Source organism: Nipponia nippon, unplaced genomic scaffold, assembly GCF_047370975.1.
Source record: "Nipponia nippon isolate SJK-2023a ecotype South Korea unplaced genomic scaffold, ASM4737097v1 scaffold_10, whole genome shotgun sequence".
In the NCBI taxonomy this organism is placed as follows: Eukaryota; Metazoa; Chordata; class Aves; order Pelecaniformes; family Threskiornithidae; genus Nipponia; species Nipponia nippon.
The window spans coordinates 17,263,993-17,276,148 of record NW_028262291.1 but is presented as its reverse complement, the minus strand read 5'-3'; the positions used below and the strand labels follow the sequence as shown (position 1 = coordinate 17,276,148).

Here is a 12,156-nt window from a genome sequence, read left to right as displayed (position 1 = left end):
TTGATTCTTACAAATCAAAGTATTACAACAAAGTTTTACAAATGGCTATTCTGTGAAATGTTTTATAAGTATAGGTACACTTTTTAAAGTTATATATATATGGATGGGGACATTTGTATTACTCTGCAGGTTTTACAGAAGCAGCATACTTTTTATGTAACCTCTAAGAATACTTAAAGCAATATAGATCATGTTAATTAATATTTAACACCATCCTGCCAGCATCGGGCTATGATGGGGAAACTCCCTTCACTTACAACCATGTAGAGGCAATATCCCCAGCCATTAATCAGAACAACTTTTACAGTAATTGAACAGTTCCTGCAAGCAAGAATTTAATGGGTACAGGGAACCAAATCAGTAGCATGTCAGTGCAGGTCCTGCCAACCACCACTCAGCTTCCATATATCAAATAGTTTAATGAAAGGTGCCGCCCTGGTCAAACTGCAGAGTGCTCTGTACCCCAACCAAATAGCAACTAGATCCAGCTGTATTCTTACTGCCCGATTTATTTCGGGCAAAAAATCAATACCTTCCAAGTAAGAAACTCAAGTGCCAGTAAGCAGTCTAGCGCTAAGTGTGTTCTAAAAATGATCTACAAGAAGCCCCGTGATATTTAAACCTTACCACTGTTAAGAGTGAGGATCAGTTTAACTCAGCCCTCAGAAAGCAAGGAAAAAAAAGCCTCATATAAAATGAGTATTTACATTAAATATTGAAAGACGAAAAGTCACATTTTTGGTTGAGGATACACACACAAACTTCTTGAATTAATTCAAATTACAGAAAATATTTGCTGTTGGAACTAATAAGCCTATTTCTCAGCATCAATTAGGCCTATAGGAGTTTGACAGTAATAGCTGAGTAGTCACATTATCAAATACAGTTTTGTGCTTTTAAGGTAAACTTATTAGCCCTTAGAAGAACTCAAAACAGTAGCAGAATTAGGGTTCAGATCCTTTGCCAGCTGAATAGGTTATCAACCAGACACTACAAGTAATTTTATATTTCTGTATAATATATAGGATATTTATATATGTTTTATATATAAAAATGCCCTATTTTGCCTTCAAGTACAAATCTCAGTGTAAAAAAGTTTTAAGAAAACAAGAACTAAATACGTATTGAAGACATGTCAAATTCCACAGGGAACAGCAGAAAATAGTAAGAGCTCCATTAGGAACTAATCAACCAGTAAAATCAAAGAGGGCTTAATGGAACAACCTTTTTAACACTATATAGTTCTGCTGCCAACACACACAGCATGATCAAAGCTTTTCAGAAGGGGGGGAAAAAATGTGCCCAGAACAACTTCTACCAAACTCCCAGATGAATTCTCCAAAGAGAGCACTCAACTACCATTGAGGAGCTACAACTCCAACTATGCTAATAAGAACGAACATCTCAGCCTATTTAAACACAGACAGTATCATTGTGTAGCAAGCTACACTTTTAAGAGAATGCAAGCTCCCTGGGGGAAGAGCTCATGGGTACTTTGATAGCTAGAAAGCAGGGAATGCCCTAATCTAGAGAAACAACAGCTAGTCCTCGTCATTCCAGAACTTTTAGATTCTTTAGGAAATTAAAAGAAAATTAGTTTAGCAGCCTGTAAAAGACTCCCAAATTAAAGAGACAAGTAGCAGAGATGCAAATATTCAAACCAGTTCTGATTTACTGACCCGACATCCTTATTTCTAAATTAGAGAGATACGGATTTGAAGGGTGGACTATTCGATGGATAAGAAATTGGCTGGATGGATGCATCCAGAGAGTTGTGGTCAATGGCTCTACGTCCAGGTGGAGACCGGTGATGAGTGGTGTCCCTCAGGGCTCTGTCTTGGGACCGGTGCTTTTCAATGTCTTTATCAATGACATAGACAGTGGGACCGAGTGCACCCTCAGCAAGTTTGTGGATGACTCCAAGCTGAGTGGTGCAGTTGACACACCTGAAGGGCAGGATGCCATCCAGGGGGACTTGGACAAGCTTGAGAAGTGGGCCCATATGAACCGAATGAGGTTCAACAAGTCCAAGTGTAAGGTGCTGCACCTGGGTCGAGGCAATCCCAGACATGAGTACAAACTGGGAGAAGAATTCATTGAGAGCAGCCACACAGAGAAGAACTTGGGGGTCCTGGTGGATGAAAAGCTGGATATGAGCCAGCAATGTGCACTAGCAGCCCAGAAAGCCAACCGTATCCTGGGCTGCATCAGAAGAGGCGTGGCCAGCAGGTCAAGGGAGGTGATTCTCCCCCTCTACTCTGCCCTCGTGAGACCCTGCCTGGAGCACTGCATCCAGCTCTGGAGCGCAAGAAAGATGTGGACCTTTTAGAACAGATCCAGAGGAGGGCCACTACGATGATCAGAGGGGGGGAGCACTTCTGCTATGAAGACAGGCTGAAGGAGTTGGGGTTGTTCAGCCTGGAGAAGAAAAGATTCGGGGGAGACCTTATAGTGGCCTTCCAAGACTTAAAGGGGGCTTATATAAAAGAGGGGAAGAGACTCTTTATAAGGGCAGATAGTGATAGGACAAGGGGGAACGGTTTCAAACCGAAAGAGGGGAGATTTAGATTAGATGTTAGGAAAAAATTCTTTACTCAAAGGGTGGTGAGGCACTGGAACAGGTTGCCCAGAGAGGCTGTAGTCGCCCCATCCCTGGCAGTGTTCAAGGCCAGGTTGGATGGGGCCCTGAGCAACCTGGTCTAGTGGGTGGCATCCCTGCCCATGGCAGGGGGGCTAGAGTTAGATGATCTTTAAGGTCCCTTCCAGACCAAGCCATTCTATGGTTCTATGCCTTACTTATATCCTCTAAGCAAAGAAAGACTGTATCAGCTGCCTCACCCCCCACCCCCACTCCCCAGTTTGATTCTTACGACCTCTGAGTCTCATGTGCAACAACACAGGAAAAAGTCAACACTCACCTTTCCTCTCTCTGGCAATCTGTCGTACTCCTTCTCTGAACTCAGAAAGAACTTGCAGGTATGGCATCACTGTAGATTCAATCTGCAGGATAATTATTTCTACAATTAGCTAATCATCATTTAGATATAGAACGTGTCCTTACCCACTTCATATTTATGTGCTTTTGGATGGAACTTGGCCCTCGGAGCTGATCTGGATCAATACAAATTGTCCTTGCTCTATTGATGTCAAAGGATAAACGATAATTTGCATTAGCTATCAATTTTCCTTTTGTGCAGACAAAAATCAGCTTGTGAAGTTCTGCCTCTCCCCATTCCTTTTTCATCTCCTTTCAGTTACAGATACATCAGTTCCACAGGGTTATGCTACAGTCCAGCTAACTATAATGCAGTACAGGGATAAAAACAGCACCCAGACAAATTTGCCCCTTCGTGTTCTGTGCTGTCTTACTGAGGTCCAACTGCTTGTCAGACACAATAGCAGGTGAAACTGATGTTAGGACTTATTTTCAGATGTTAGCTTATGCTAATTGTATTTCTTTCCAATATGGTGCAGTTGTCTGTATTCCTCACAATAGTCCCTCCCCCCCAAAAAGTGGGGAGAGATTACTGTTGAATTATTTCAGGTGTAAGTAAATACTGGTCATGAAAGCTCAAAGTAAAAGTCTTCAGAATCCTGCTGACAATGGTAGAGAACAGCATCAGCAAGCAGTTAGTGAACAGCACTGAACAATTACAAAAACAACTACAGATCAGCGCTGTCTGCCAACGCTTCTCTGGAATCCCAAGAGGAGAAGCCAGGCACCCAAGGGACTGCTTGAATTAAAAGTTTCATTCCTTTGGAGGGTGGGGAAGAGAGAGAAAAAAATGTCCACTTTGTTTCCCCTACAGTTTCCTCTTGTCTTTCCCATCTGTTAAATCTCCATGACAAATTTCTGTGCGATTAACAGACAAGATAGATAGTCTGTTATGCTCTAAAAAGTGCCCATATGAAAGGAGCTGAGCGGCTCCATTAAAACTTTTCATAAATGTGAATACTATGCAATCAGCTTCACAACTGGAACCATTGCTGACAAGTCTGGCAGAAAGAACAGACTCTGGAAAGTGAGCAACAGTCACACCTCCACTACCCCCTCTACACTGAAACTAGCTCAACATGCAAATGAAGTGGTGTCAGGAAAGCATGCACTGTCACTACTTTATCAGTCATTTAATGATGAAAGACTTTTATCCCCAGAATAACTAACTTGACAGCAATGCCTAATTCATTTGGAAAATGAGACTATGGAACCTGAGGTTTTCTGACTTCAAATCTCTTCTATCCCCTTTCAAGTAAATTACTGAACCACGGTAATTAAGGTAGTTGTCGCTTCAGAGCTTTTGAAGAGGATTATGCCTTTTTTGGAGATAATGATTCTATTGGTTCCTTCATCTCCAATTTAGGCAAAGAAATAATAGGCCCAATCCACAGCCTTCTGTAATTGTTGAGAAGTTTTCCAACCTTGAACGTTCACCTGGTAATTTTTGCTAAGAAAAATAAGTATCTGCATGGAAGACTGAAAGAGCGTATAATATTTAATGAACCAGCCAAAACATTTGTGATATTATGCATCTTTATGTTATAATGCTTAAAACCAGTAAAGTCCTAGGTGATAAAACCAGAAGTTTCTTGTGTGTAACAAGTGTTAGCACAAGATTCTTCTGACAAGTGTGCTAACAGGTGTTAGCACAGGATTCTTTCTGCACAAGATTCTTCTGACTCTACTACCCTTGGCAACGTTACCTTAAAGAAGTGAAAGGGTTTAGTTTCTTGTTCCAAGCTATTGCCAATCCTTCCATAAAGCATATCTGTTGTAAAAACTGCCTGAATGAAATGCTAAATATGAATTTAATTTTCATTTTCCCTCAAAAGGTAAGTGTTAAGGTGCTACCTTTCTCCTGAAATTCAGAATAATTCTGAGCTAAATTAAAATTCACTATTGTTGGGCTTTGGTATGGAATACTGAGCGTCTTCCTTATTATCCTTGTTATATCATTACCGGATATTTCCCCAGCACAGTAATGTAAGTATTTGCATGGGCAATTATCAGATGAGTGTTCATTCACATTCTTCAGCCACAAGCAAGCTTTCCTCTTCCTTTGATGAATAAAAAGTTTAGCTTTTTTGTTACACCACAAATGTTTTAATTATTCCTTCTAAGAAGAAAAAGAAAAACATATTTTTCTGCATTCAAAGGTGTGACCATACTTGAAAAACAGCACTGATTTGTCCATGTCGAATTTTTCACATGAACAAAGAGAGCAAAGTTGATAGCTTTCATATGGAGTTATTTCTCCTGCCTGCACCACGAAATTTTACTGTTATTACAGAGCCCATCAGCACTTTCATCAGGTATCTCCCGAGTATTTCCAGAAAAATTCTGCATCGCAGTGGAACTGCTGGATGACCAAAGCAAAACAGCCTTCAAAAGCCAGATAAAAACTGAGGGTACAAATGAGATCAGAAAAAGAGAGATTGAAATGTGGATAAAACTCCAGCTGCCTCCAGGCTGGTTTTTGGTGTACCACAAGGAAGTTTAATCAGTATAATTATATTTTTGAAACTACTTAACATACAAATACTTGTAATGAGTCTTTAGACTGTAGCATGTGCTGTCTGTAGTTAACATGTGGTTTCTTAAACAGACTCATCATTCAGAAGACAAGATAATTCTTTTTCTGGTTGCTATACAATTTGTCTGTCATTAAGCCAAACAAACCTATAAAAAAAACCCAGCTCTCATAAAAGAAAAATCCTGCTTCCTAAGCCAATTAATTAATTCACATTCAAATGTTAAAAGCAGAAAGAATGTAATTTGGCTGTATATCAGTAATGTAATCACTTTATCTAACCTAAGCTTTCAAAGGACACAGAGTAATTTTGTATAGTGTACTTTGTCCTTCACTTACATTTATGTTTTGACTATTCCCTCCAACAGGAAAACCAATTGCGTCATCACTTTCTATGGCACCAAAAATCTGGTCAAGGGAAGAAAAAAAAAAAAAAAAAAAGAAAAAAGAAAAGAAAAGATTGTATACATCAAGTCACAGGTATGTGAAAACTAAGCAAAATCACATGTACTAGGGTTTTGAAGCCACTTAGTTCTCATTTAACCCACAATTCACTGCTCTAATAAGATGATGTTTGGGGTTTTAATTGATAAAGCATACTAAGCATTGGCTTTCATCTTTAGCTTTAAAGCTGTCAGATTTGACATTCTGACTTCATATTTTTTTCTACTGTCTGATTTTCCTTGCATGTATTAGGGGCTCTCCACTATTCAACAAAACATTAGCTGAAATTATAATGTAACATAAAGGACTCCAAATTGTTCCTGCTGCAGCACACACTACAGTTTGGGGTTGTTTTGGTTGGGGTGTGTGTGGAAGATCTCTAGTTTTCCTGCAAGATTTAAACAAAGACTGTACAGATCCCTACATACTTGAAAAATACAACAGTTAAAATTGCACAGTGCAATAGCAACACTACTACTTGCTATTACATACCTTTAGCATTTGAGTGAGATAGGAACTGATGTTTTCTAAAAGAAGTCTGTTTGGCATTTGTCTGGAAGATTTCTTTGCAGCAATATAGGAGTTACTCTGACTGACTAACGAACGCATTTCTTCTAAGACAGAGCGAGTGTCAATATTGTCACACAGTGCTTCATGAATTGCTGCCTTCTTGTCGTAAAAACTAAGAAGAAAAAAATTTTTTTTTTTTACTATTTATGTCAAAAGTATCTGCAACCTACTCTGAAGAACTTCTGTTAGAAGAGTAAGGGGACCTAAAAGTGAGATAATCTTTTGTTGGTCATAGTTTATATTTGAAGGAAAAACAAACGAGCGAGAAAAAGGCATCATCACGATAATGTTGTTTTGCTGCTACAGACAAAGAAAGGCAAGATAATCTAATTGGCAACAACTATCCAAACAAATTACATCTAACACTTTTTCAGCAACTGACCTTTTCATACAAGTTTTTAAAAGCAGTGTAAATTGCTTATTTAGTACCTTCTTGTGCTTACTTTTTTTTTTAACAGCATTGCTCTCTTAGCCCTATGTACCAGCCAAGTACTCTGTTTAGTATCTTTCCGGCAAGAAGCACCAATTTGGAAGTTAACTTACCACAAAGTACAGTGTTGTGAAGCTGTTACAAGCAGATTCAAGGAATAAATTCATGTAAACCTTTGTAATGTTCATGAATAGGCATAAGAAGTAATACAGTATATTAATACCATTTAATCATGCAAGGGGTACTACTGTTTCAAACAACATACTTTTTCCAGAGAAAAGAAAATGAGAAGTGGTAGAGAAAGGAGACAAAAACAAATATCCATGAAGCATATCTTCTGTTCCTCCCACTCCTTTGTCCCTTCCCTTTGATCTCTCTATTACTTACTATCTTCCCCCTTTTTTAAAAAAAGGGGTTATCTCTACCAACCTCAAACTGAAGATGAAATTGTCAGAGGACATCACTAAACAGAAGCATCTGCACTTGGTCCTTCAGTAGTCAACATCTCTGTTCACAACAATGAACTGAACTAGGAATGATTTTAGTACTGCAACATAAGATGCTTCTATTTTAAATTTCACTCATAACAGAAGTCATATAGGAAGCTGTTGTATTACAAACAATAATGTCATTTTGTTATAGAAGTGAGACTGCAATATTGATATCACTGTATCTCTCAATAACAGATTTTCAAACACTGGCACATTGGCACTCTGATCTTTTGTGCTTTTAGTCAGGTCATTTAACTTCTGTTTGTCTCAGTTTGCTCACTGCACTTTAAATGTGTAAAATACTATTTTTGCAGTTGTAACCTCTCTGAATTATTGGTCACTTCTCAGACAGAAGGACAGCATTTCAAGTAGTGAAGAAAATAACAGCTATCTAACAAAAAAGTTCTCTTTCCCTTCACTAAACAGGGCAATGAGGCATGCCAGTGTACTTAATATAAACTAAAAGGAAATGAACAATTTCATCTATACTTCATAAAGCTGTTGCAAGATTAAATTCACTAGCTTGTATAGAGTTGGGGTACTCAGTGGAAATGCTACAGACTTATAAAATATCACTATTTACATAGTAAGTCATGGAAATAAAAAATTAATCACGTAGGTACACAATGGCTGTTCACAGAGAAGTAGGAATGCTCCACTCACTTTTTGTTCAGGTCTGCTTCCTGATTTTCCCATTTCTGAAACTGGCCTGTCACATCAGTGGGAGCTCGAAGAATATCCTTCACATTTAAAAAGAACTCCTATAAAAGAAGAATATAGCTAAAAATCAGTTTAAGTTAGACCCAACCAATATTTACTACAAAAGGGCATTATTTCTTAATTAACCTGCTAAAGTTTATGGTTTCAACACTGTTTCAGCCAGGATCTACTGAATGTCTGTCAAAACAAGGAAACGCACACATTTTGCATAACTCTGTAAATCACAGTTGGACTGTAATTCAGCTCCATCTCTTGGCTCTGCCACTGCATGATACACTATGATACCAAACTGCTCAAATACAATACCATTTTAAAAACGTTTAGGCAAGAGTTCTTATGGAAGATTTTTAAGTGTGTTGCTAGCAACAGAAGCTGAAGAATAAAAATGGCTTTATAGTGAGGGCCCATTTTATGTGGGCATCCAGTTTGGTGAAAAGCCACTTTCACTTATTCTGTGGCCCAAACCAAACATTTTACATAAAAAGCAGAATAGCTTCAGCTGGAGAGACCAAGATCAATGATCTCAAAATGCTGTACAGCCTCCTTGTGGGAAACGTGGGTTTAAATCACAGCTTCAGACTAAGCAGGGAAAGGAACTGTGCCTGACCCCTCACATATGCCCACAAGACACACAGGCAAATGCTCAATGTATGTGGTGAGGAGACAAGGTAGGAATGATACTCCCTCTTCCCCTTTGGCTATATTTGTGTAAAGTCTGATCTGGTAGACACGTTATGAGAATGTCTGTTGGACTGAGTCCTATGAGCAAGCTGAACTGAGAAACTAATCTTGCTTGTAAGTGCCAAGCTGCTCAGAGATGTCAAAACTTGGAGAGAGAGCACCCAGCTGCAGAGAAATGCGGCTGTCTGTGGAATGTGCATGACTTGAATGTTCAACGGTACTAAACAAATACTGTGACATCCCACCGGATGAATTCAGAAGGCAAACTCAGTCTGTGGATATGGCCTGTATATCCTTGGGTTCTATTCCTTGAAACACATATGACAACACAAAGCTTAAGGAGCTGGAGGAGGAACGGAAAGCTTACTTACATTCATAAACTTCTCATACTGAATAGCTGATTCCATGGTATTATTTGAATAATCCAGTGTATCCTTCCAAGAGTGCATGAGGAAAGCCAACCGTAACTGTCGTGCTATTAGGAGTTTCAAAATAAACAAGGAAAATAATCATAATCTAAAGCATTTTTATGGCCTCCAATACTGCAGTGGCTAAGAACATAATTTTTCATATTCTTACTATCTACCAAAAAAGCAAGAACACTATTATCCATACAGATAATACCAACAAGGAACAGAAGAACAAGGAAACCGTTTTAAAGCTAGTGAAGAAGACAGACACCTGAAGTTAGCCGCTTTTGGAAACTCCATTATGTGCCTGAATAACAGAATTACCACAGTCACCACTCAAAGTACATCAAAAGCATTCAAATTCCAAAGTAATTTTTACCTGTATGTTTCTTCAGTGCATCTTTTATGGTAATGAAATTCTTCAAAGATTTGGACATTTTACAGCCAGCAATTGTTAAGTGGCCAGTATGCAGAAAATACCGAACCCAGTGATCATTTTCAAAGTATGCCTGCAGCAAAAACAAAAAACCCCAAAGACCCAACACTGTTTACATACATAGCATGAAGTAGGATAATTTAAGAATAAAATCCCGAGAACAAAAAGTTATGCTTATACAAAACACACATAAAGTTTTAAAAATTAATTGATGGATTTGTGTAAGTTGCAGTCAAAGCAAAGCATGTCACTTTTTCACTGCAAAAACTGAAGGCCAGTTCATTCACCTCAGACTGTGCCAGTTCATTGTCATGGTGGGGAAATCGGAGATCAAATCCTCCTCCATGAATATCCATTGACTCTCCTAGAATGGATCCAGCCATTGCGGAACATTCAATGTGCCAACCTGGACGACCCTGTTAAGAAAAAGACATTCCTTGGCTACTAGGTAATTATCTTCCTCTCCTGCCTATGTATCATTGCCTCATTGGTCCGCCCCTAAGCAGTTACACGCCTGAGGAAAGGAGATGCAGTGTTACCAAGAAAAAAAGATTCTCAGTCTCAGAGTCATAAAAGTATACTGTTGGATTTAAAGATCAAAGCATCTGTGATGCTTTGATTATCCTGCTTATTATTCTTTTTAAAATTACATTAATGTTTTGATCACGAAGGGAAAAAAAAGGATATAGAAATTACTGCAGATAAAGCCTGTAGATAAATAGAGGACAAATGACCAGTAACAGCCATCATCAGCCTGCATGCAGACTTCTGTTTAAAAAGTATCAGACAGACAGACAGACAGACTGATACTCATTCTAAAGTATTAAATGAACATGGCAACAGAATCTACAATTGAATACAAGGTCTCCATAAACTATACATTATTAATATGAGGTGAGGCAAAGTATTTGTGTAACAGGCTATTTTAAGGTGTAGAAGATCTAAATCCTCATTATAATGTCCTTACCTTTCCCCATGGAGAGTCCCATGAGGGCTCGCCTGGCTTGGAGGATTTCCACAGAGCAAAATCGTTTGGAGAATGCTTCTCACTTAAGCGATCAGCTGAGATGCTCAGGTCACCTTTCAAAAGAGAAAATGTAAATATATACATTTTATTTAAACACCAGCATTATTGATTTTTGGCCTCACTGTACCTCACATCAAGTGAATTAAAAAAAAAAAAAAAAAAAAGAGAAGAAAAGCACTCAGCCCTCAAAATTCCTCATAATTAACCTTGATAATCCTTTGGGTTTTTGGTTAATGATTAGTTGACAGGAAATCTGACAACAAGTATCAGCTGCACTGCTTTCTAAGTTTTGACATGAGATTCATCTACATTCTCTCTTCAGGCACAATTCCAATATTACAGTTACCAAAAAAGACATGCAGAAACAAAACCCCCTATACTCATAGACAAGTAAAACTGAAGAATCAATTCACTCTAAAGTTAGAAGGATCCAAATTAAGACTAGGATTGTCTTAATCTGCACACACAACATGATCACAGGTTTCTTCCACCCCTAATCTCAGTTGCTGCGCAGAATGGCTAGAGTTGTTCAATAGCTATGTTTACTGTTTTGCTACCGTGACAGATGTGTTATGCATTATTTCCTGTTAGCTCCTTATGAACATTTAGGTGGTACTCTCATTGTAACATCTTTAAAACACAGGAAATTTACCATTTCTGCAGTACTGTCCAAGACTAAAAGTGGTTAACAATACCACCTTCCGCATAAGAGTCCAAGAGGGATTAAAGACAAAATTGTCAAGGTTAAACTTGTCAATTGATTTTGATGTACAGGTTGAGATACCTGCAATCTCAATTGTTTAGAATATTTAACATTATGCACTTTAAATATAAAATTATTATGCTTTTATTTACATTAATTGCAACTTTCAAAGCTTGGCATTTCTGCTGCCTATAGTAGTAAAAATGATGTTATCTGTCAGGGTAAGGACAATCATGACAAATGAGTCAAAGCAGCTAAGCTGACAAGCAATAACTTGACGCATGCATACTCTTGGTTAGTTCCATTAATCACTCAGCATCGGTTTCCTATTTGCAAAAGGATGCAACAATTCAACAAAAGTGACTGGTTACGTGGTGGAAATGATACATTCATGCTACCACAAAGATGGTAGTTTAAGCTAGCACCTTTTATTTCACATAGAAGATTTCAGCTATAAGGGTTTCAAATAATAAGAAGAAAAACAATCATACCAATTTTAAGCTGCATCTCTCAGATATTGCGAGTTTCACCTAGTATGAGTGCCCTAATCTCACCTAGTATGAGTGTTACACAAAAAACCTTTTAATAGTCTTCTGATAGACATTGTGGATTATTTACTACTAAACTGTACAACCTTAGGAGCAGATAACTAGTGAGTCTGGTTTATTGAGCATCTTAAGCTACTCCTCTGCTATGGCTTGACTCAAAAAAAATCT

General features: G+C 38.2%; 1 protein-coding gene across 4 annotated transcripts in view; it reads right to left on the bottom strand.

The window, feature by feature from the left end:
* Positions 1-12,156, bottom strand: part of CARS1 (cysteinyl-tRNA synthetase 1) — a 35,211-nt gene that overhangs the window by 6,815 nt on the left and 16,240 nt on the right. For all 4 annotated transcript variants that reach the window (XM_087745742.1, XM_087745741.1, XM_087745743.1 and 1 more), the window contains 8 exons: positions 10,678-10,790; positions 9,998-10,126; positions 9,654-9,783; positions 9,236-9,339; positions 8,127-8,224; positions 6,465-6,654; positions 5,868-5,936; positions 2,919-3,000 (listed from right to left, as the gene is read on the bottom strand). In XM_087745742.1, coding sequence (XP_087601868.1) covers positions 2,919-3,000; positions 5,868-5,936; positions 6,465-6,654; positions 8,127-8,224; positions 9,236-9,339; positions 9,654-9,783; positions 9,998-10,126; positions 10,678-10,790 — 915 coding nt within the window. The remainder of the gene's footprint in view (positions 1-2,918; positions 3,001-5,867; positions 5,937-6,464; positions 6,655-8,126; positions 8,225-9,235; positions 9,340-9,653; positions 9,784-9,997; positions 10,127-10,677; positions 10,791-12,156) is intronic.